The sequence below is a fragment of the Eubalaena glacialis genome, chromosome X (assembly GCF_028564815.1).
Source record: "Eubalaena glacialis isolate mEubGla1 chromosome X, mEubGla1.1.hap2.+ XY, whole genome shotgun sequence".
NCBI classification, from domain to species: domain Eukaryota; kingdom Metazoa; phylum Chordata; class Mammalia; order Artiodactyla; family Balaenidae; genus Eubalaena; species Eubalaena glacialis.
Window position 1 is genome coordinate 138,590,797 of NC_083736.1, and position 26,128 is coordinate 138,616,924.

The 26,128-nt window shown below is 38.0% G+C and overlaps 1 protein-coding gene across 3 annotated transcripts in view; it reads left to right on the plus strand.

Moving 5' to 3' along the window:
• VAMP7 (vesicle associated membrane protein 7) overlaps positions 1–18,118 on the plus strand; it is a 65,097-nt gene extending 46,979 nt beyond the window's left edge. For 2 of the 3 annotated variants that reach the window (XM_061178311.1, XM_061178312.1), the window contains 3 exons: positions 6,209–6,276; positions 13,876–13,968; positions 17,890–18,118. In XM_061178311.1, the coding sequence (XP_061034294.1) occupies positions 6,209–6,276; positions 13,876–13,968; positions 17,890–17,958 (230 nt within the window). In that variant the 3' untranslated portion in view covers positions 17,959–18,118. Of the gene's footprint in view, positions 1–6,208; positions 6,277–13,875; positions 13,969–16,248; positions 16,327–17,889 lie in introns of those variants that run through there. The other variant, XM_061178310.1, reaches the window with a different exon arrangement.
• The last annotated feature ends 8,010 nt before the right edge of the window (positions 18,119–26,128 follow it).

Below are 26,128 nucleotides of genomic sequence, written 5' to 3' on the forward strand. Positions count from 1 at the left end.
CCTTCCACAGAGTGTCCACTGCATTCTCCTTTGATCCCCCAAAGGTCCGTTTCTGTCCCAGCTGATATCCCCACTGTGAGGGAGCTTTTCTGAGTGTGGGGACCTCCCCTCACCTTCAGCTTCCCACCAGATTGCTGGTCCCTGTTTTGATTCCTCTTTTCTTTTTTTCTTCTTTCTTTCATCCTACCTGGTTGTGAGGGGATTTTTCTTGTCCTTTTAGGTTGTCTGAAGTCCTCTGCTAATGTTCAGCAGGTGCTGTATGAGAATTGTTCCATTTGTAAATGTATTCTTGATGTATTTGTGAGGAGCGACAAATTCCACGTCCTCCTATTCCACCACCGTGACTCCTCTCCAGTAGCTGTAGTTATTTTTACTACTCTTTTGCTTTAACCTTTATACTATAGTTGTGTTTAAGACACCATCCTATTACAGAATTAGAGTGTTCTAAATCTGCATACTTAACCTTTACCAGTGTATTATATACTTTCATGTGTTTTCATTTCACTAATTAGCATCTTTTCCATTCAGCATTTCTTGCATTGCGGGTCTGGTGGTGATGAAATCCCTCAGCTTATGTTTGTCTGGGAACATCTTTATTTCTCCTTCATATCAGAAGGATAACTTTTCCATATAGAGTATTCTTGGCTGACAGTTTTTTTCTTTCAACATTTTGAATATGTCATTCCACTCTCTCCTGGCATGTAGGGTTTCAGCTGAGAAAACTGCTGATAACCTAATGGGGGTTCTTTTGTAGGTCACAGTCTTTTTACTCTGGCTGCTTTTAGGAATTTCTCTTTATCTTTGATTTTTGACAGTTTCATCGTAATTTATCTTAAGAAGGTCTTTTTGCATTGAGATAATAGGGTGATTAGCGTCATGAATTTGGATGTCCCAGTCTTTCCTTGAGTTTGGGAAGTTCTCAGCTATTATATCTTTAATAACTTTTCTGCCTTTTATCCCTCTCTTTTCCTTCTGGAACCCCAGTTATTATAATGTTTGTATGTTTGATGGAGTCCTATAGATCACATAGGCTTTCTAAATCACTCTTTTTCATTATTTTTTCTTTGTTATCCTCTGATTTCAGATTTCCTATCCTTTAGCTCATTTAATCTATCTTCCACTCAGTCTACTCTGAGATAGATGCTCTCTATTGCATTTTTCATTTTACTCATTGAATTCTTCAGCTCCAGAATTTCTGTTTGTTTTCCATGATTTCTATCTCTTTGTTAAATTTCAGATTTTGTTCATGTACTGTTTTCCTGATTTCATTGAATTCTCTTTCTGTGTTCTCTTGCTGCTCTTTTGGTTTCCTCAAAACTGCTATTTTGAATTCTTTATCATCTAGATCCTAAAATTTCATGTCTTTGATTTTGGTTATTGGTGAATGATTATTACCTTTTGGTGATATCATGTTTCCTTGATTCTTCATGTTCCTTGGAGTTTTGTGTCACTGCTTTCACATATGAAGTAGCAGACACCTCCTCAAAACTTTGCTAATTGCCTTCAGGTGGGAAATACTGTTCATACGTCCTGTTATATCTGGGGTTTTCTCTGACCTTGCATGGATATACCTGCTCCATGCTTCTTGCTCCCTCTTGTGGCATAATTATTAAGCTTTTATGTCTTGTCTGGTCTTACAGCTCACCAGAATGTCTGCTAGAAACCTCTCTTTTGTTTTTCAGAAGGTAGCACTACAGTTCAATTTTATGGTTTCTCCCTTTCACATAGACCCTGGTCAGATATTTTGAGAGCACTCCTTTTATTGGAGCTTGCTCTTGCCACTGAACTCAGGAGCACATATAAGGAGCTGGCCGGAGAGTGGGGGGAAGTGTTAGTCTTGCACTCTAGGCATTGGGGGTGACTGTGGGACTGGTGAGGGGATCATCGGGTGAGGGTTTCCCAGAAGCTCACGGATGGACTTTCCACTGAAGTCCTGAACACAGTCATCAGGAGCTATATCCCTTTAATATTGATATTCTTACCTGCTTCTTTCCTGATTTCTTCCCTTCCCCCTTCCCCCTTCCCCCTTCCCCCAGTCATGGCGGTCCCAGCCTCAAATTTGTTTTGCTCCAGTAGCATGCTGGAATCTCCCCTCAGCAAGGCTGGAGTTCTACAAATTTTCTTTTGTCCTTGGGTGCCTGCTCAAGTCAGTACTCTTCAGGTTTTCCCCAACCCAACCATGGCCAAAAGGGATTGGGGCAGGTTCACCGGTCCTGCTGATTCCACAGCTCATACAGTGGTCTTTCTGCCTATTACTGATGCACAGGTGGATGAGACTCCTCCCAGGTCCCTTGGCATATCTGGATCCCAGAACTCTAACAGAGGGACTTTTGTTCATGGATGGATGCCTAACTAGTTGTTTAAAAGGGGGGACAAAAAGGAATATCTTATGCCACTATGATGCTGACATCACTTGTCCTTGTTATATTCAGAGTTGAGCTCAGTCTCTCTCCCCTATTCTCCCCTATAATCTTGACCCCTATTGCAATAGTCTTGAATAAAGTCTTTCTTACCATTTTTGACAAGTGCCAGAATAATTTCTTTTTAATAGTATCTCTCTTCCAACATCTTTCTTGCCTTGTTCCCATTTTTTTTATGCTATTGTGAATGGAATTTTTCTCTTTTGTTCTTGGATTTTTCATTGCTCATGTATAGAAATACAGTCGGTTTTTGTATTTTGATCTTGTACAATCTTGTTGAACTCATTTAATAGTTCCTTATGATTTTATGTATATAGGATCATACCATCTGAAAGTAGAGTTTTAATTCTTCCTTTCCAATCTGGATAACTTTCATTTCTTTCTCCTGCCTAATTGCCCTGGCTAGAACCTCCGGTACAGTGTTGAATAAAAGTAGCAAGAGTGGACATCCTTGTCTTATTCCTGATCTTAGGAAGACTTTCACAGTTACGTATGATGTTAGCTGTGGTTCTTTCATAGGTGCTATTTGTCAGGTTCAGGAAGTTCCCTTCTATTTCTTGTTTGTTGAGTTATCATGTAAAGGTGTTGGTTTTTGTCAAGTCCTCTTTTGTATCTATTGAAATGATCATATTGTTTTTTGTCCTTTATTTATTTTATTAAAACATTACAATAATTGATTTTTGAATACTAAATCAACCTTGCATTTCTGAAACAAATGCCACTTAATCGTGGTGTATAATCCTTTTTATATATTGCTGGATTCATTTTGCCAGTACTTTACTGAGGACTTCTTGTGTCTTTATTCATAAGAGATATTGATCTATTATTTTCTTGTGATATCTTTATCTGGTTTTGATATCAGAGTAATACTGATCTTATAGGATAAGTTGCAAGTGTTCCCTCTTCTATTTTTAAAAGAATTTGTGAAAAATTGGTATTAATTCTTCTTGAAATGTTTGGTAGAATTCACCCTTGAAGCCATCTGTGCTTGTGCTTTTCTTTCTGCAAAGTTTAAAAATTACTGATTCAATCTCTTTATTTGTTGTAGCTCTATTCAGATATTCTGTTTCTTCTTGAGTCTGTTTTGGTGGTTTGTGTCTTTCTAGGAATTTATCCATTTCATTTATCTAATATGTTGATATACTCTTGTTCATAGTATTCTCTTAGGATCCCTTTCATTTCTATGAATTTGATAGTTATTATTTTAGTAATTTGAGTATTCTCTTTTTTTTTTGTCTGTTTATGCAAATATTGGTCAATTTTGTTGATCTTTTCAAACCTACTTTTGGTTTCATTGATTTTCTCTATTTTTCTTTTATGATCTATATATTTTTCCTGCTCTAATGTTTATTATCTACTTCCCTCTGTTAGCTTTGGATTTAGTTTGCTCTTCTTTTTCCAGTTCGTTAAGATAGAACGATAGGTTATTAATTTGGGATCTTTTGTCTTAGTCAACTTAGAGTACTATAAAAAATTACTATAGACTGGGTGGCTTAAACAACAGAAATTGATTTTCCTACAGTTCTGGAGGCTGGAATTCTAAGATCAGGGTGCCTGCATGGTTGGGCTCTGATGGGAACTCTCTTCGCAGCTTGCAGATGATGCCTTATCACTGTGTCCTCACATGGCTGGAAGTAAGACAGGGAGCAAGCTCTCTGGTGTCTCTTCTTATAAGGCCACTAATCCCATCATAAGCCTTCATGGCCTCATCTAAATCTAATGATCTCTCAAAGGCCCCATCTCCAAATACTATCACATTAGGGGTTAGGGCTTCAATATATGAATTTGTGGGGACTCAATTCAGTCTATAACATTTTTCTTCTCTGTAATGTAGGTGTTTGCTGCTATAAATTTCCTTCTATTCACTGCTTTTACTTCATCCCATAAGTTTTCCTTGTTATTGATTTCTAATTTCATTTCATTGTTGAGTGAAACAGCTGAGCTCCCCCTCCCCCAAGTAAGTTTCTAATTTCTGCTCTTTTTCCTGTGTATGGATCACACTTTCCTGTTTCTTTTCATATCATAACTTTTTTTGAAAATTGGACATTTTCGGTAATGTATTGTAGCAACTCTGGGTACTGATTCCCAACCCCTAGGGTGTATTGTTTGCTGGTTTATTTGTTTAGTGACTTGGCTGCACTTTTTCTTTGAAGTCTATTTCTCCCACAGTGTGCGGCCTCTAATGTCACCTCTCAGAGGGAACAGCCTTGGGCATGCACACAGTCACCCTGGAATGACACAGCTCTCTTGTTTCTTTTCCTAATCTCCCTATTAAGCCTGCCTCTGTGGTACCTCACCCAGCTGTTAGCCTCCACTAATTGCAGGCTAATTGCTCCATTTTTATTTTTCTGACAGTTTCCCATACATAAAGTCCTCCAGTGATCTAATTTGATTTGGGCTCCCTTGTGTTTGAGGCCAGTCTTAGGTATTTGTTCTGACCTCAGGAGGGTTCTTCTTAGCTGACTCTTCCCCCAGGTACTCTCTGTTAAACTTCTAGCTGTCACATGGTTTAGCTTGTTATTCTCATGACGCTCCCAGCTTCACTGTAACTGCTTATCTCCCAAATCTCCATTGTTTTTGACAGCACCCTTAGGCTTGAACTTCCCCATACTCTGTTCCAAATAGAGTCTATTCTCTTAGGAAAGCTCTCTGTTCTTAAGTCCTGCCTTTCCCCCTGGGAACAATCTATGAACCACTGTTCTGGAGCTATGGATAGGGATAGTGGACTGCTTCTCTTGGAGTGACACCCTTGCCCTACAAGTGGAGTGCTGGGTAACCCTGGTTTTCTTGGCTTGCCTCTCCCAGTGTGGAACCTCTACTCTATGAGTTACGTCAGGGCAGGGGCACTCAGAGCCCACTATTCTTGGCCTGCCACCTGTGGTAGAGCTTCTGCCCTGTGCATGGGGGCTAGGTAGATGGAGGAAGCCTCACACCTACTGGTCACGCCATGCTGGAATAGAGCTTCTGCCTTATGGACCTGGGGATGGGGTGAGGTAGGAGGAGAAATGCTGATGAGTTGCCCCTCCTGGGGGGAAAGCATAGCCTTCGAATGGGACCTGAGGGGAAAGAGTGCTCCCAGGCTTTATTTGCCAGGAGTAGAGCCTCCATCTCACTGAACTGAAGCATGGAGTAGATCATGTAGATCTCAAATGCCATAGACTCTCACTTTTCTTACTAAGAATTCATTGATTTTCTTGTGTAAATGTTTCTCCATTTGCTGTATGCCCTTAGGGCATTCACAGTTTTCAGAGACTTTAAATTGTTTTTGTTTGTTTTTATAATTTTTACCAGTTATGGTGGTTTTATTGGAGAGAGGCTCTGTGGAGCTCCTCACACTGCAATTCTGGAAATGTCCAACTCTCATTTATTTTGAAGGTTCTTTTTTTGTTTTTACTCTCAGATCATACCCTTAATTCAGGTGTTTGCAAACTACAGCCCTTGGATCAAATCTGGCCTCTTTTTCTAAATAAAGTTTCATTGGAACACAGTCATGCCCATTCGTTTATGTATTGTTTATGTCTGACAGAGTTCAGTAATTGCAATTGAGACCATTTGGCCCACAAAGTCTAAAATATTTAGTGTCTGGCCCTTTACAAAAAAACTGACAACACCTACTTTAGTTGATAAGCTTTACTAAAGTCTTTCATTACTTAAAGATATAAGTGCTTCCGTAGTAAATATGAGTTGTCAAGAATACCAACAATAATTAAAATCAGATTTGGCTTAAAGGCAAAATTAGTAGATTTGTAATATAAACATGATATTTTTTGTTTTTCCAACATTTTCAGATCTGGTAGCTCAGCGAGGCGAAAGATTGGAATTATTGATAGATAAAACAGAAAATCTCGTGGATTCGGTAAGTATGGGATATGGTAATATTTTTCCAGGATGTAAACTAGAGAAACTGTGGTTGATGGCTAATATAATAGGGAAATGTCTTAAATTCAATACTTCAGTGGGGGTTTTTTTTCCGTTCTAACCCCCATTACGTGACTACGTGTGATCATGAGGATAACAATGAGGCATAGAAAAAAGCCACAACCCATTAATAGCCATTAAGGAAGCTTTCGTTTGGAAAACATACTCAATATAAAGAAACAATTTTTTTAAAGCTTTGGATTGATGCCTACATAATTTAGCACCTTAGCTACATATACCAGTCTGTTCTCTGTATATTTGTAAAACACAAAACAAAAGTGCAGGCCAGTTGTGACCCATTATGGATCCTAAAAATCAGACAATTCAGTCACTTTCTTGCTTACCATGACAGCTTGAGCTTTTTTTGTATTAAGCAAGAGGCAGAGATTGATAGGGAAGGATGTGTCCCTGTAACCTACTTATGCTACAATTACGTGTGTCTCCGCATTTTCCATCTGGTTGGTGGATGAAAGTTTTCAGGAAAGATGATACATATACAGTGAATAGAAGGAGGGCAGAGATCAGTTACAGTTTGGGTCTACACAATTACAAATTTACACGAAGAGTAGAAATTTACCCCTTGAAACAGATATCAGTGAGTGATCTTGTTCATTCTTACTGACAGGTAGATTGTAGTGGTTAAGAGCACAAGCTCTAGAGTCTGGTTGCCTGGGATTGAATCCCAGCTCTGTCACTCACTAGTTGTGTGACCTTAGGCAAGTTACTTAAACTCTCTATGCCTCAGTCATCATCATCTGTAAAATGAAGATGAATCTTTTTCATAGTGTTTTGAGGGTTAAAGCACACAATGCATGCAAAGTCCCTAACACAGTGTCTGATACATAGTAAGAGCTATTTAAAGGTTTATTGTTATTGTTAGTTTTACAGAGACATCTATTAACAGTAGGTCTTAGGAGGATAATAGTTTTTTCACCAAAGTACATGGAAATTGGAGGAAGGGTGGCACCATACAGGAAGTTAAGACACCAGGGTTCTATAATGGCTCACTTTGTAAACCGTTGCTTGGGGACAAAGAGAGAAAACAGGTGTCTGATTGTAGATCTGATGAGAAGTTTTTTGGTACTTCCAGTCTATCTCTTAGGTATCCTTAGTCCCTGAAGATGACCCTATTTAGCTGGAGTGGCCTGTGTTTGACCAGTACTAGTATAGTCTGCACTTTCCAAAAAAAGTTTTCTTAATTTTGTTGACTACATCACCCAGATTAACAAAAGGTACTCATTAACTGCTGCCTCTTTTTATGGAGGAATAACAAATACAATAAAGTGCAGCAAGTGTGCTACTTTTAATAAGTGTGCAGCTCAGTTATTTTTTTACATATGTTTATACCCATGTAACCACCACCTAGGTCAAGATATAAAACACTATCAACACCTCAGAAGGCAGCCTCAAGCCCCTTCCAGTTAATAATCCCCAACAGAAGTAATTTTTCTGACTTATATCACCCTAGATAATGTTTTTCCCGTTCTTAAAATGTATAGAAAAATGGAAACGTATGTTATGTATTTGCGTCTGTCCCCTTTCACTCACCAGTATGCCTATGAGATTCATCCATGTTGTTGAATGTAGTAATAATTTATTATTTTTTATTGTTTTGTACTACATATTCCATTGTATAAGTCTACCTACCACAATTTATTTATCCATTCTCCTCTGTGGGGCTTTAATTCTGGATTCTCTGTTTTGTTCCATTGTTCTCTTTGTCTATCTTTATGCCGGTACCACACTGTATTGCTAACTGTAGCTTTATAGAATTCCCTAAGTCCTTCACTATGTTCTTCTCCAGGACTGTCTTCACCATTTTAGGTCCTTTGCATTTCCGTTTGTGTTTCAGAATAAGCTCGTTATTTTCCATCCTTAAAAAAATTTGTATCTTTGATTGTGATTGCATTTAACTGATAGGTCAATTTAAGGAGAATTGGTAATCTTGACAGCATTGAGTCTTCCTATCCATAAACCTGGCATATGTCTGCTTTTGCATAGGATTTCTTTAATTTTTCTCACCAGTGTTTTTTAGTTTTTGGTGTACAAGTCTTGCACATATTTTGTGAAATATACCTTTGAGAATTTCATGCTTTTGCATTCTATTGTAAATTTTAAATTTTGTTTTCCAATATTTATTGCTAATTATATAGAAATGAAATTGATTTTTGTATATTGACCTGGTTTGTATCCTTCAACTTTGCAAAATTCACTTATTAGTTTTACGAGCTTTTTTGTAGGTGCTTACATTTTATTTCTTTTCCTTGTATTATTGCACTGGCTAGAAACTTCTACACAATAGTGAAGACAAGTCGTGACTGGACATTCTTGAATGAAGCACATCTTATGGGGAAAAATTCAGTATTTTCACAATTATGTTGTTAGCTGTAGATTTTTTAATAGGTACCCTTTATCAGGTGAAAGAATTTCCTTCAATTCCTCATTTCAGAGTCTTATTCATGAATTTTATCAAATATTTTTTCTCTATTTATTGAGAAGATTATATGTTTTTTCTCCTTTAATCAGTTAATATGACTGAACCTAACTTACTAAACTAATATTTATTTCTGAATGTTAAACTAACCTTGCATTCCTGCAAGATCATGATACATTATCCTTTTTATATAATACCTTATTGGATTTGCTATTGATTTATTCAGGAATTTTGTATCTGTGTTCATGAGGGATGTTAGTCTATAATTTATTTTTCTTTTTGGGCTTTGGTATCAGGGATATACTGGCCCCATCAAACAGGTTGGGAAGTGTTACCTCTCCTTCTCTATCCTCCAAAAGAGTTTAGGTAGTATTGGCATTATTTGCTCCTTTGCTGTTTGGAAGGATTCACCAGTGAAGCAGTCTCAGCCTGGAGTTTTCTTTGTGGGAAGGTTTTAAATCTACCGTTTTGCTATTTGTTTCCTTTTTTTTTACCATCTGTTCTTTGTTCCCTTCACTCTTTTTTTCTGCCTTCTGGTCCATTAATGAGTACGTCTTAAATTCCATTTTTATTCTGTTTTGTTATTTTGTGATTGCTTTAAGGTTTATAGTATAAGTCTTTAACTTATCATAGTCTACCTCCAAGTGGTATTATCCCACTTCACAAATAGTATGAGAACCTTATAATAGTATACCTCCAATTTTTACCTGGCCTTGGTGCTATTTTTGTCATACTTTTATTTACACATATAACCTTCAAAAGAGATTTAAATAATAATAAAAACATCTTTTCTATTTATCCATGTAGTTAATATTTCTCGTAACTCTCTTCATTCTTTTGTGTAGATCTAGATTTCCATCTGGTGACATTTTCTTTCTGCCTGTAGGATGTCTTTTAACATTTCTTGTAGTGTAGGTCTGCTAGTAATGAATTCTTTCAGTATTTGTATATCTGAAAAGTCTTTATTTCACTTCCTTTTTTTAAAGATATTTTCACAGAATAGAATTCTGTATTATTTTTTTTCTTTCAATATTTGAAAGATGTTTCATCACTGTCTTTTATATTGTTTCTGGCAAAAATTCCACTGTTGTTTTTACATATATAATGTGTCTTTTTTTTCTCTGGGTGCTTATAAGATTTTTCTATCATTGGTTTTAAGAAATTTGATTATAATATACTTTGGTATAGTTTTCTTCATGTTTCTTCGGCTCTGGGTTTGTTGAGCTGTGGGTTTGTAGTTTTTATCAAATTATGAAAACAGCCAGCTGTTATTTCTTCAAATATTTTTCTGTCCTTTCCTTCTAGGACTCCAATTATGTGTACATTAAAGCACTTGAAGTTGTACCACAACTCACTGATGCTCTGTTCGTTTTTTTCAGTCTTTTTTCTTTCTGTGTTTCATTTAGGATAGTTTCTATTACAGTGTCTTCAAGTTTACTTATCTTTTTATTCTGCAGTTTGTAATCTGTTACTGCCATTTTGTATATTTTTCATGTCTACAAGTTTGATTTTGATCTTTTTTATGTCTTTCGTCTGTCTCCTTAACATTTGCATGCTTTCCTCTACATTGCTTAATATATAAAGTATATTTATAATTGAAATGTTTATTCCACTTACATGTAATATAAATATTGATAGAGTTGAGTTTAAGTAAGCTATGTTGCTCTTTGGTTTTTATTTGCTCTGTCCTCTTTGTTCCTCTTTTTTATTTTGTTTATTCAAATATTTTAAAAATTGTTTCATTTTATCACCTCTTGGTTTTTCTAACAGCCTTATTTAATTATTTATTTATTGATCAATAAATCACAGACCATACAGTTAACCCATTTAAAGTGCACAGTTCAATGGGTTTTGGCATATTACATTATAATTTTTAATTGTGGTGAAATATATACATATAATAAATTTGCCATTTTAACCATTTTAGTGTATAATTCAGTGACATTAATTACATTCACAGTGTTGTGCAGCCATCATCACTATCTATGTCCAAAACTTTGTCATTATGCCAAACAAATTCTGTAACTGTTAACCAATAAGTTCCCATTTCCACTCCCCCCAGCCCCTGGTAACCTCTTATCTACTTTTTGTCTCTATGAATTTGCCTATTCTAGAGACCTGTAATTGGAATCCTACAATTATTTGTCCTTTTGTGTCTGGCTTATTTCACTTAGCATCATATTTTCAAGTTTCATCCATGTTGTAGCATGTGTCAGGACTTCATTTCTTTTTATGGCTGAATAATATTCCATTATATGGATATACCACATTTTATTTATCCATTCATCTGTTGATGGACCGCTGAGTTATTTCCATCTTTGAGCGCTTGTGAATAATGCTGCTATGAACATTGGCATACAAGTATCCATTCAAGTCCCTGCTTTTAGTTCCTTTGGGTATTTACCTAGGAGTGCAATTGCTGGGTCATATGGTAATCCTATGTTTAGCTTTTTGAGGGACTACCAAACATTTTTTCATAACTGCCACACCATTTTACATTCCCAACATGTGCAAGGATACCAGTTTTTCCACATCTTCACCAGCACTTGTTATTTTCCATATTTTTCTTATAGCCATCCTGGTGGGTATGAAGTGGTATGTCATTGTGGTTTTGATTTTCATTTCCCTAAGGACTAATGATGTTGATCATCTTTCCATTTGCTTATTGACAATTGGTGTATCTTCTTGGGAGACATTATTCAAGTCCTTTGCCCATTTTTAGTGCATCATCAGCTGCTAGTGAAACCATCTACATGGAGTGGAGAGGCCATCAGGCTGGTCAGCTTGCCCTTGTCATTCTCACAGGGGTTTTTATATCTTTTTGTTCTTTTCTACTTACACCCACCCCCACCCATCCCCAAGGGAAGCTTTAGTAAGGTGTAACAATTGTTCTTTATAGTTCAACTGGTTTTAAACAGGTGATATATCAGTGTTCAAATACTGACCTGAGGATTGTGGAGAAATCTTCACCCCAACCTGTTGAATCACATAACTGTATTTAGGTTTATTAGTTTCATTGCTCACTGCTTTTTCTTATTCATATTATCTTCCTCCTTCTTGGAGTCTTTATTGTGACTTAGTTTGTGAGTAATTGAAAAGAGTTTGGGCAACTGAGAAGTTCACCAACTGTGTACAGTTTAGAGGGCACAGTCCCCAAGCCTCCCTCAATTCTGACACCAGCTGCAAGTTGGTTCGTTCCCCAAACCATCCTCAGGTTTGATAACTCACTAGAGGGACTCACAGAACTCTATGAAAGCTATTATAGTTATGGTTTTTTACAGGCAAAGTTTACAGATTAAGCTCAGCCAAAAGAAGCAGCATATTGGGTGGAGTTGGGGAGGTAACAAACCCCCAGTTTCTGTTGTTCTCTCCCCATGGACTCATTACTCTCCCAGCATAGATGTGTGATGACATTGTCAACAAAGAATTAATCAGTCCATCTAAGAAAGAAATGGAAAATTTTATTTGAGCCAAATTTGAGAATTATAACCAGGGAAGAGCATCTCGGAAAGCTCAGAGAACTGTTCCGCCCGTTAGAAGTCAAGTCACAGTTCTATAAGGCTTTTGAGACAGAGGGCTGGACATTAAATGACATATTATTGACACTTACACAATCCAGATCTAAGTGTCACTGTGACCCCTTACAAGATTAAGAAGGAATGTTATCTTTAAGTTGTCTTGTTGGTGCTGGGAGAATGTTGGTCTTTATGGTTGAGCAGGAGTTTTTGCTGATGGGGAAGGTTTGGTCAATGCATAATGCAGATACACAGTGCACATTGTGGGAAGAGAGGAGGCCAAAGGGCAGAGAAAAATTTTTATGTTTAAATTTTTCTTGTCTTGCCATGAAATATGAATTTTATTTCACAAAATACACAGAGCATTGTACAACAAGGAAGCTTGCCCAAGCTTCATTGTTCAGTTTTGTTGTTGTTGTTGTTTTTATTGAAGTATAGTTGATTTACAATGTTGCATTAGTTTCTGGTGTACAGTAAAGTGATTTAGTTATATATATATATGTATTCTTTTTCACATTCTTTTCCTTTATGGCTTATTATAGGATACTGAACATAGTTCCCTGTGCTATACAGTAGGACCTTGTTATTTCATTTTTCAGTTTTTATTGTGGTTTCATTACATAAGCATGATTGACTGATTGCCTACTTGCTTAATCTCAGTCTCCAGTCTCTAGCTCCTCTAGAGACCCAGAGCCCCTATCCTAAATCATATAGTTGGGCTTTCTAGAGTGACTAGTCCCTGCACTAAATCACATTGTTACTATTTGGCTAGCCCATGGTCCCCAGGCAAGAAAAGGTTACCTCCCAGGAGCTGAGAGCAAAGGTCAGATCCTTTTTTGGGCAAGGTTAAATTCTTTAGGATACAGTACACTTAGTAGGCATTTGGGTTGTTTCCAGTCTTGAGATTAGACAAATAGTGCAGTTAGAAACATTTTTGTATATGTCTTTAGATGAACTTATGCATATATCCCTGTTGGGTATATACCTAGGAGTGGAATTGCTGGGCTATTAGGGATTTTTGTTTGTTTGTTTGTTTGTTTTAAACTGCTTGTGTCCTGGTGGGAATGGTTCAGTAGATATTGAGAAATTGATGCTGCAACAGAAAATGGATAACTGAAGGAGTGAAGTTCTTTGGGTTTGGGCCCTCATACAAGTAAATACATATCTTCCTATGGAAATTGAACAGGTTCTTATGGTTCACAATGCCAGGATTATACTGGGCAGAATAGGCAAATGTGTTTGCAGCCAACTAGCTCATGCTTTCTTATTGGAAGCATGAAGACAAAAAGGCTTTTCTGCTATCACGAAGAACTACTTCTAGTGCTCAACATCACATGCATTGCTGTGGTGGAGAAGAAAAAGGAGGGAATCCTTTCCAGTGGGCTCATACTGCTTACCATATATGTGGCAGAGTCCTGCTTTGCAGAACTAGTGATTATGAATGGCCAGTCTCTACCTGTGAAGAGAGGGAAGGGGTAAAAAACATTGAAACAGAATTTAATGAAAGTAAAAGTTTTGCAGGTATTATTGCAAATCAATCATGTAGTCAATGCCAGGGATCAAACAATTCATGCTTTTTTTTTTCTAGTCTGTCACCTTCAAAACAACCAGCAGAAATCTTGCCCGAGCCATGTGTATGAAGAATCTCAAGCTCACAATCATCATCATCATCATATCAGTCGTAAGTTTTTGTCCTTTTAATATATGATTTTATTTTTCAATCTCTAAGAAATTAGGTGCTGGAATTCTTTCTCAGTGATTAGCACTCTGAAAAAAAAATGATTAGCACTCTGAAATGAGCTACATATAACTTTTAATGGTGAAACACATGACCAGGGATTAGCTTTCCTATGAAGTTACTGTGACATAGCATCTCTACTTAAACCCCATTTCCCTACTGAGAATTCTTATATGTAAGTAGTCGTTTAAGGCATTCCAGATATTCCTGATTATTTAATGGTTTTCTCACTGCTGAAATGGGATTCTTTTAAACTTACATTTTCTAATTGAGTGAATATTTTCTAATTATATTTCTGTTTTCTAGTTAATTCTGTTTTCTATTTCTTTGTTTCTGTTTTCTCTTTTCTAATTCATCTGTTTTGTTTCTGGCAACATAAATTTTGCATAATTGCATAATTTTTATTAGTTGTAATAGTTTGTCAGTTGATTCTTCTGTGTGCTGTAGATCAGGAGTCAGCAAACTTTCTGTGAGGTCCAAATAGTAAATATTTTAGGCCTTGCAGGTCACATACAGTCTTTGTCACATATTCTTTTTTTAAACAACTTGAAAAATATAAAAACCATTCTTAGCTCACAGGCAATGGCTGTAGTTTGTTGACTCCTGCTATAGGTAAATTATGATACTGTCTGTTAATAATCTTAACCTCATCATTTATTTATACACACACACACACATATTTCATTTACAAGCAGTGCTGAATAATTGTGGTATCAGTAGGAATCTTTATTTAGTTCCTGGTTTTAATTGGAATGCTTCTAATATTTATGAGTGATATTTACTATGAATTCTTGTTACTTTTATTGTGAAGTTAAAGAACCTTTTATTTCTAGAGTGCTAAAAGTTTTTTTATCAGGAATAGGCATTTCACTTTAAGAAATGATATTTCTCTCTACCCAATGAATTGATAATATAACTACATTTAATATTAATATATTGAATGACATTAATTAAAGCACTAATAATTATTCTTTCATTTCTGGGATAAGTACTAAGAGGTCATTATGTAGTATTCTTTTAATGCATGGTGAATTCAGTTTCCTAATACTTACTTACTTACCCTTGTCTATAAATATAAAGTAGTCTAGGGACTTCCCTGGCAGTCCAGTGGTTAAGACTTCGCCTTCCAATGCAGCGGGTGCAGGTTCGATCCCTGGTTGGGGAGCTAAGATCCCACATGCCTGGTGGCCAAAAAACCAAAACACAAAACGGAAGCAATACTGTAACAAATTCAATAAAGACTTTAAAAATAGTCCACATCAAAAAAACTTAAAAAAAAAAGTAGTCTATATGCTGTCCTCCTTTTGGAACCCCAATATAAAAAGATATTGGACCTCTTTGAACTATCCTGCATGTCTGGTAACCTTTTTAATATGTTTAAACTCCTTTTTTGCATCACATTCTGGGTGAATCATTCAGCTAACTCTTCCAGCTCTGTTCATTCTGCTATCCAGTTCTTCTTTTTAAAAATTAATTTTTAAATGTTTATTTTTTTAAAGCCATGCTTTGAATTTCTAAGAACTCTTATTATTCTTATTTTAACATTTTTTTTTCATGGAACTTGTACTTGTTAACAAATATACTCTCTGCTTGAATTTGTCTGGATATATATTCAGAGATATATCACAGGGAATTAGTTTATGCAATGGCAAGAGCTGGCTAGGCAAGTCCAAAATCCACAGAGCAGGCTGTCAGGAAGGGCTGGCTGGACCTGAGGGGCAGGAGCAAAGCTGTATATACAGGCAGAATATCTTCTTCAAGGAAACCTTGGCTCCACTCTTAAGGCCTTTTAACTGATTGGATCAGGCTCATTCAGATTATGTAGGATAATCTGCCTTACTTAAAGTCAAATGATTTATGAGCTTTAATCACATCTACAAAATACAGCAACACCTAGATTAGTGTTTGATTGGATACCAGTGCACTGTAGCCTCCCCAAGTTGACACACAAAACTGACCTCACAGAAATGTAGTTAGTTATGTTTATATATAATGGGTATATTTTTAAAATTTTATTTCTAATATGGTAAGTGTTGATAGTTATAACCCACCTCTAAACAAGAGGTCTTTGGAGTCCTCACTAATTTTTAAGAGTGTAAAGAAGTCCTGAACCAAAAGCTCGAGAGCTGCTGCTCTAAGGAGTGGGGGAGGGATGCTTTGCTTTGGGGGTAGTTTGTGTCTGGGCAAAGCAGCATTTCCTCCTCATCCTCTTTTCATTTACAGATGCCCAAAGTTAACTCCTAGCAGATATCTCTGACTCAGCTCCACTTCTCATTGACCCCTATTGAAGGTCTTCCACCTTAGACAGCTGGACCTGCCTAACAAAGAAGGGCAGCTATAGCTTTATTAATGTTATACTGGAAATTGTGCCTTGATTGTCCCCTTGTTCAGGATCCTCAGGTGGCACATTCTTGGCTTCTCAGCTTAGCTTCTTCCTCCTTCTTTGGTCTAGGAATTTAGATTGATTTATAAAGGTAGATTATTATTAAATTCAGATTATATTTATTGATTACTTATTACATGCAGAGTACTTTGCCAACTTGCCAACTCTTTACCAAAAGGTGTTGTCACCTAACATATTGTACTTCAGCTTTAAAAATCCTTATATTTTAGCTGTGGCAAATAGTCAACTTTCTATCAAATTGGAATATCTGTGTTTATGTGAATATGATGAGTAGTTTAGCCTATTTATTAATAACCAGAATTTTCTATAACCCCTACCCCCAACATTTGTAGAGAAGTAAGGAAAAACACCTTGCTGACTTTAGGTAGGGAGCATGTAATTCATAATGTATTTTTTTCTAAGTGTGTGAGTAATGAAATCAGTCACTTAAAGATTTTAGAAAGTTGTAATTTAAATCAGAACAAAATGACTGATTTAATGCAGTGAACCTAAATTTTACAATGAATCTATTTTTGGAATGTAGTAATCTGAGCAAGCATATGCCATGCAGAATATCATAATTTAAAATTATAATACCATAATTAAAAAGCTAATACCTCTTTTTTGTTTGTTTTTTTCAATTTTTAAAGCTTTTTAAAATGGAGATACTTACAGGAAAATGCACATATCTTAAGCATACAGTTCAATGACAGATTCACACATTTGTGTAACCCATACTTTCACCAAGATACAGAGTGTTTTCATCCCCAGAAAGACGGTTCATGTCCTTTCCCAGTCAACCCCCACCCCCAGCTGAGGGGCTACCATTGTTCTGATTTCTTTTGCTGTGGACTAGTTTTGCCTCTTCTAGGACTTCACGTAACAGAATCATACAGTGTATCCTGTTTTTGAGTCCTAAAACGCTAGTACATCTTTATTAGGACTAGTATTTTTGCTGTGTTACTTATAATTGGGTAATTATAATTATCACTGTTATCCACTGAAAGGTTCATGGCAACATTTTTGCTCATAGGTGATATAGATGTAGAGTCTACTCATGCTTTTTAATATTTTTAATCATCCTAATAATGAAAAATTAATCCATGTGCAAAACCTAAAAATGTACTTAATTATAAAATCATACTTAAGGGAATCATGCTAATTTGTGATCTTTATGACAATGATGTTATCAGTAGAGTTGCTTATATAGTTCCATTCTGCGTACTTCCCAGTGAAGAGAAACGACCCCACTGCTTTCCTTAACAGAAAAGAAAACAGTGGAATTCAAGTGGATGTGAATTATATCAAAAAAGATCATTTTAATTCCACTTCTGTCTTTGAAAATACTTGATTAGTGTATTGTATTATTACACAACTCCTACTCTAATGGAACCAATATTTGTTCATCAGTCTTTATATATTATTTAGGAGCCTATGATAGATTCAAGAAAATAAAATTGCCTTCTCTGCCCCCCCCCCAGGTATTCATCTATATTATTGTGTCACCACTCTGTGGTGGATTTACATGGCCAAGCTGTGTGAAGAAATAAAAAAGTTATCATTAACCAAGGATACGAGAGAACAAGGAGTTAAAAGCAATCCGTGTGATTCAAGCCTTTTAATACTGACAGATGGTGTCTGCCAGTCTCTTCAACCCCCTTCTTTCTCTCTTTTTTTAAAATATTCTTCTATGCCTCCAGATTTATCTTTGTCCTATCAACCAATTTATTCCAGTGCACTTCAGACTGAACCATTTATTGCAGCAGTAGCCTTAAAAAGGCATTTTGTTTCTTTGGTTTGTTAACTAGTGTCATCTACTTATAGATACATTTTTGTTTATAACTGCACAAAGCTATCACCAAGGTAGAAACCACCTGTCTTATGAGCTGTCTACTGAAATTATGGATGACCTTTGTGCACACAAAAGTTCAAGAGACAGATAGTATTGCTAACATCTTGTCTTAATGTCTTTTGATTTTGAAGGGTTTTAAGTGCTTGAAAATAAAATACATGGAAAATTGTTGTTATTTGGGGAATTGTAATTAATTGTTGGTATTTCTAGGAGCCCAAGCAGGTAAAGTATTAAACATTTTATCTCAGTCAGATGGGGAACGTTTTGCTAGCCTGTTAGAAGCAACAGAATTATCCTTGTCTGCCTATTATTAACTTTTAGGAAGAAAGTTTTGATCATTCACAAAACTCGCAGAGCTTGATATCCTCTGTTTCCCCATTGCAGTTGATTTGAGAAGACGGTGGTTTAAATATTGTTGAAGGTTGTGGTTTTTTACATATTCCTTTTTCTTTGGTGGATATTTAGGGCAATTGTATAGATAATAGAATGGGTAGTGGAGGGAGTGGGGAGACACATTCCTCTGGCTCACCAAAGAAAAAGAAGAGAACCACAGTGGAAAAGCCCAAACTGAATATAGTCAGCAATCAACTCCAGGGTTTGGGTTTGACTGGTGTTGAATAGTAGTTTGAGCATCCTTTGTGGTTAATAAGTTCTTTAATCTGCCTAGTTTTGAAGAATTCTTTTGGGAAACTTGAGAGTAGACAGTATGATACATAGAAACAGTACAAGACATTTTAGCTAACATCCATGTAACTGCAGTGTGAAAAAAACTGGAGTGTAATCATACTGCTTTGGCTACTCTGGCATCTGTTAGCTAGTGTGTACTTTTGGTGTGTATCTGAAAGGACAGCATTTGCTGCCCTAGATCTAATTGCATTTATTTATCAATAAATGCCAGTAAATGGAAATTATATTACATTTGACTATTTTCCCAATGAAAGAACAAATTGGTCTGTAAAACCTAGTCACCTGTTTAGCCTAATCATGTGCCTTGAATATTTGTGTGTCACATAATCTGGCACCTGCTACCTGTTCTTCCATCTATACCTTTCAATTCATGCTGATTCGTTTATTTGACATATTTTCAACCCCCTGGAACTCTTTTCCTGGTGATCATGTATAGTGCAAATGTTTTTTCAGTCCTCTTTATCAACACTAATGCCTTTTAATTACATCAGCATTTCCTATTGGAAAACACATTTGTTCCATGAAAACATTTGGCATTCCTTAATAATAATTTCCAAATGTCTTTAATCCAAAGAAAAAGACTTAAAGCTTATTTCCCTTTCTTATACACACCTGAATAAAAATGATGTGCATGTTTTAGGGATAAATTACTTAACCATCCCTTGATCTATTTATGTATAAGAATGCTTTTTAAAGCACATACCTTGTTTTAAATGATGCACAAACTGAAGGCATTAATAAAATTTAAGAGTAATACAATGAGTTACTTGTTTTAGAATTTCTTCCTGTAATCTAATTTCTTCCGATGTCATTTTTTTTTGAGCTTTCTTTTTTCTTTAAATTTTATTTTTATTTATTTATTTATGGCTGTGTTGGGTCTTCGTTTCTGTGCGAGGGCTTTCTCCAATTGCGGCAAGCGGGGGCCACTCTTCATCGCGGTGCACGGGCCTCTCACTATCGCGGCCTCTCCCCTTGCGGAGCACAGGCTCCAGACGTGCAAGCTCAGTAATTGTGGCTCACGGGCCTAGTTGCTCCGCGGCATGTGGGATCTTCCCAGACCAGGGCCCGAACCCGTGTCCCCTGCACTGGCAGGCAGACTCCCAACCACTGCGCCACCAGGGAAGCCCCTTCTGATGACATTTTGCCATAGTTTACAGAACAAAAGTACTTTACTTACGCTGAAAATACATTTAAAAGTGTGACCTGAAGCCTTACAGTAAAGAGCTATAGCACTGTCTCAGGTGTATAAAATTTCTTCAAAACCAAAAGACACAAAAGAAGTTAAAAAAGTATGTAGGTCATACCAAAACCAATGAAAGATCATGAAATGACCACACAGCTTCTACAGCCATCATCCTGAGACCATGGTTGAGACAGAACAGGAAAAGAACCCCAGGGATTGTAATCCAATTCAACACAACTCTGACTGGTTCTGAAATAGATGGCTCAAAGGAAGGCATTTGAGGGTGAGAGAGAATAATTTGTTGGAGCAAAACAGATTTAGGTAAAGAAAAAAAGAAATAGAGTGGCAAAGATCAAATGTACAAAAACTGGGCCACAACGAAACAATAATCTGTCACTTTGGGCCTTTGAACCTAGGTAACTGAAGTCAAGAATGGTAGAATTTGTTTTTGTACATGCTAGAGCAACTCAAAAACAGCCCATTTAACTCTCCCCAGGCCTCCTCCAGGTTTCAACTGAAGTGTGCATTCCCTAACCAGACAGTTAGAGGGGGGAAAAAAAGGCTATTTGGTTGTTATGAACAAAGAAAGAAGTGGTACAAGCTAATTATTTCTCTTTACTTCGAACCCTTGGCCACAAGGTCAAATAGTGTCACAGTCCCTAAGTTTCCTTCAGAATAGATGGACATGGCTTCCATCAGATAATGATTTTTCCTTGCTTAACTCTGCTTTCCCGGTCTCAAGATAGACAAAGAAATTGGGTTGCTTCCCTGGATATCTTAATGAAATTGATATAACAACAGAAATAGCAGCCCTAGACCCTCCTACAGTGTTTTACATTAGAAGCAGATCTGTTTCTGACTACTCCATCTTTTAAAAAATAATAAATGGGGTAGAGTGGTGGTGGTGGTGGTGAACCTATGATTCAGTTTGAATTCAATGAGTAAAACAGAGCCAAGACAAGTATTACAGAAACAAGGGGTTTAATACTGTCTTCAAGCTTATACAGGTGTATGACAAAGTAGGAAGAGAAAGTCTGGAAGGGAGGTGCCAGGGGATCAGAGGAACAGTCCTAAGCATTTCCACTTAAAGTGCTAGTGCTGTTGAACAGGTTGGAGCTTGTTGGAAAACCTGAGAATCTCTACATGTCTGTTTGCCAAAATAGGTGTGTGACAAGAGTTCTGTGGAAAAGAAGCCACAGGCTCAGTAAACCTGATGCCAAGTACCCAATTGTGTCCCCAGTTGGTCAGCAGGGCCAGTAGTCAAGAGGATGAGCTGGATGCAGAGTGGAGGAGATTGAGAAAAAGCTGGGGTATGTCAGGCACCTTAGCATCTTCATGTCTGACTGCCCTGACCTTCTAAGAGTATTGGCCTCCACTTTCCTTCTGCTTTCCAAGTCTTAACGTGAGTTCATTTCACTGGCAAAACAATTCTAAAAGCATATAGGGAAAGGAGTTTTAATGAAATTCCCAGCTTCTAGCAAGAACAGTGGTGCCAGTCTAGCACAGTCAAGTTCTTCCTATATTCATTTTTAAGATCAACTGCTTCATCTTATGGAGAAAGACCATTTGGGAAGTTAAAGCATTCTTTTGGTCAAGGTACATTGTACAAAATTATTTTGGATTCATGTTGTTTATTAAAACAAAACGTCTAAATTCAAAATATATTGTGACTTGTTACATCTCTTCCAAAAAGAATAACTGTGAAAGAAAATTCATATGCACAGGTTGACACCCTGATTTACTTGTTTTTTATTTGCATTCCAATTTGGACCAGCATAAAGGAAAGTTTAAAAGTCTCATGAACAGAGAGAGAACATTAAATTCAGTAATACCCCTTACAGACTTCAATTCTGGCCAAGATGGAGTAACAGTGACTGTATTTACCCTCCCACCTGAAATAACCCAGTAAAGGACAAAATATTTGAAACAACTGTTTTTAAGACACTGGACTCCAGGCAATGAAGGGCAGTGATATTTCAAAGAGGTGAACCCAATTATTGCCCCAGCTTATTATGTTGAGAGAGTATCCAGGCTACAATGGAGTGAGAAGGAACCCAGGAAGAGCCTGGAAGATTCCCTGAGTTGACACATGACAGATATCCAGAGATGTTTGCAGGGCAGGGCATGGTACTAAAAATGAGACAGTTGCAGAGAGAGGACTCTAGAGATCTGAGGAAACTACCCAATGGCAGGGAAAGAACCACCCAAAGACTAGAAGGAAGACTATCCTACACCCACACAGGGCTAGGAATAACCCTACAGACAGGAGATAGACAGGAAAACCTCATGAGTCACAGGGTATTGGGTAGAGTACTCAGAAGGGTCTTGCATAGACCAGGGTTTCTCAATCTTGGCACTGTTGGCCTTTGGGGCCAGATGTTCTTTGAGACTGTCCTGTGCATTGTGGGATGTTTAGCAGCATCCCTGACCTCAACCCACTGGATGCCAGGAGCACCCTCTCTCCAACTGTGACAACTAAGAATGTCCCAAATGTTCCTGCAAAGTTGGGGTGGGGAGCAAAATCAACCTTGGTTAAGAACCACTGGCGTAGACTTAACAGTCTCACCCAGGATAATAAATCTTAAAATCCAGACCTTAGAAGCTGTTTCCAAGTAACTGTCCTAGAACAAAGCTTAAGGATATATTTGTGGGAATATAAACAAGGTAAAAGAGTGTTGGGCAGGGCAGCAAATAAAAAATTACCAGTCACACAAAGAAGCAGGAAAATATGACCAATAATAAGGGAAAAACCATTCAATTAAAATAAATGTGGAACTGATACAGATGTTAGAATTACCAAAGACATAAGAAGTTGTTAATATTATATTTCATATGTTCCAAAAGGTAAGTAAAGATATGGAATTTGAAAAGGCCCATTGAATTTTTAGAGATGAAGACTAGGTTTTCTGAGATAAAAAATACACTGGATAGAATTAGTGACAGCATAGACGTTTCAGAAGAAAAGATTATTGACCTTGAAGACATAGCAATACAAACTATCCAAATGAAGCATACCAGCTAAATACATTGTTAAATGTCAAAATGAATTTTAAAAAAGGAAGAGTCAACTCTAAATGCCTATAAGAAACTCACTTTAAATATTAATGGGTTAAAGTAAAAACATGGAACAATATACATGCTGACACCAATCAAGAAAATTGGAATGGCTATTGTAATATCAGATGAAGTAGATTTCAGAGCAAAGAGTATGCAGGGATAAAGGAGATTATGTGTCAATTCATCAGGGGTCAGGGTATAGGGATTAATGTTGGGGGATAGGTTTCGGGCTACCTCTGACTGCAGCCCCATAATATGGGGGACAAAAATAAATACTAGAGGTTGGTTTGTACTTCAGATTTTTGCTTAGAAACTAACCCTAGTAAAGAATTGTAACTGGAGATACAGTGAGACATGAGAAATCAAAAGTATACCTTTATCAATTATATATTACTGCATAACTACAATCCTAAAAATGTGTGCCATTAGAAAATTACAAGTATTTTCCAGTGTTCATGTTTATGATCAGGTTAAGGACTCCATAGGGGTCAGGGTAAGGGTCAGAATCAGGGGTCAGGGGTAGTTGTCAGGAGTAGGGGTAGGGGTCAGGGTGAGGGTCAGAATCAGGGGTCAGGGTTAGGGGCAGTTCAGATGTTCATCATTGTGCATAAATAGATAAAACACAGATAAATGCATGTTAAAGGTTACAATGTAGAGGCATTAATTTTAATTTTATTATTTGCTTTATGGTCTGCAAATATTTGCTACAGGTAAAACATACACAACAATCCTGAGGAAAATGAACACTGGGTTTCTGATTAGCGATAACATTTCTGAAAGCCACGGTTTCTCTGATGGCTCCATGTGGCTTTTGAAGTAAATAAACTGAGCACACAAAGATCAACTTTGACCCACACACCAGTAAAACAAGCAAAGCTGGTGAAAACTATAAAGAAAAAAAAACAACCATTGCAGTCCTGGAAATTGACTTAAGGGCAGTCAGCACATGAAAAAAAATCAGGAAAGTCTGCTACATCTTGGTAAGAACAGTGAGATTCTGTGGCACTTTAACCCTGACCCACTCCCTCTCTTCCCTCCAAACTCAGCTTGATGCAGTGAGGCTAGAAGATAGGTATCCCTCCTCTTCCAGCTCCAGTCAAGAGATATGGAATCTCCCCAGGAGTGTCAGGCTGCCAGCCCTTCTTATGTCCCCAGCTCCACATTACAGAGGCTCAATCCTAGGTCAGTGCAGCCAAGAATCAATGCTCCCTTCCTCCACCTAGTACCCCTTCATAGGGCAGAGGCTCCACCTCAGGTGCAGCATGATGAAAATACTGGGGCCCCAATCTCCCTCACCACAGGTCAATTGTAGAGTACAGATTCTGTGCCAAGGCAAACAGGCTGCCACTCCAGCTCAGCACCCTGTCAGAAAGCACAGGTATCACTTTGAGGGAAGTGGGTTCCTGTCCCTAGCTCCAGAGAAGTGCCTTAGATATTCCACCCAGGGAGAGAGGCAAGAGATAGAAGGCTTTAAAGCTATCCCTAAAGGGATAGTCTATATATAGAACAGAGTGGGTGGGACGAAGCCTACAATGTAGATAATGGAGCAAAGCAATTGAGAGCAGACAGGAGATCAAGATGGAATAGAAGGACATGGAGGTCACCTCCTCCCACAAATGTATAAAAAATACATTTACATGTGGAATAATTCTCACAGAATACCTACGGAACACTGGCAGATGATATCATACAACCAGAGCTGCAAGATCACCACATAACTGGATAGGACGAAAGGGAAAAAAAAAAAAAAGGAATCAGGACAGAACCTATGCCCCAGGGAGGGAACTCTGAAAGGGGAAAGGTGCCCTCATCCTGGGAACCCCCTTCACTGGCTGGGAGATCAGCTGGGACAGATAGAGAGCTTCAGAGGCTCAGAGGAGAGTGCAGCAGCCTGCTTGCAGCAGGCAGGACAGAGAGAGACCTGCACAGAAGGCCACCTGGCCACCTCACTGCACACCCCAGCCTGAGACGTGTACCTGCCAGTGTATGCATTGGCTGGGTGCTGAAATCCAGGCTTCAGTGGAGAGACCCAGGGCCAGGACTCAGTTTGGCTCTGCAGAGACAGCCCAAAGGACCTGGAGTGTGGTCTGAGCCACAACTGGTGGTGTGAGCAGGATGGAGTCCAGGTCCACAATAAGAGCCCCATTATCAATGCCCGCCTGAAGGGAGGGGTGTGGCCCCGTCATAGCAGCCTCATTCTTAGCTTGCTCACAATGGCCTAGCTCCACTGCTATGAGTTCTGGGAGCATGCAAGCACTGGGGGCAAGAGGGCTGAACTCTGAGCTGACTCCCAGTGGGTGTGCAACTTTGGCGGATTCATTCTGGCAGTTTTGTGAGCGCAGCACCTGGGGGACATCCAAGGTGATTACCGGTGCTCCCGTAGCTAAGGTGGGTCCAGCACCACCAGCAGCAGGCTTTATGGGTGCACACACACAGAGGCAGGGCTGAAATCTGAGCTGATTCCCAAGTGCTCCCACAGCAGAGGTGGACCCAAGGGTAGTGCCAACAACAGTGTACTTTGTGAGCACACACAATGGGTGACAGGCAACATCACAGAGTACAAGTCTTGGAGGACAGCTCTTGGAGAGGAACACACAGTGGCTCCTTTCCCAGCAGGAGCACTCCAATTCCACCTACCTCACACCTCAGCTTAAAACTGGATCTGGGGACTTCTACTCCAAAAACTAGAGAGCAGACCCTGCCCCCAAAAGGGCTGTGACAACCATGGAGCAAACAGGAGACCCTGTCTAACATCCAGTGCAGACTCTGGTCACCACAACACTTACCATGCCCCCTATCAAGGGGATAATGACCAACACATCCTGAGGAAAGACATGGCAGGCATCCATACCAAAAACAGCCCTTGCACCAAAAATATTAGACTCGTGCAGGCTACACAGGGATACTCCCACATAAAAACAGGCCTTCAAGACAACAGTAG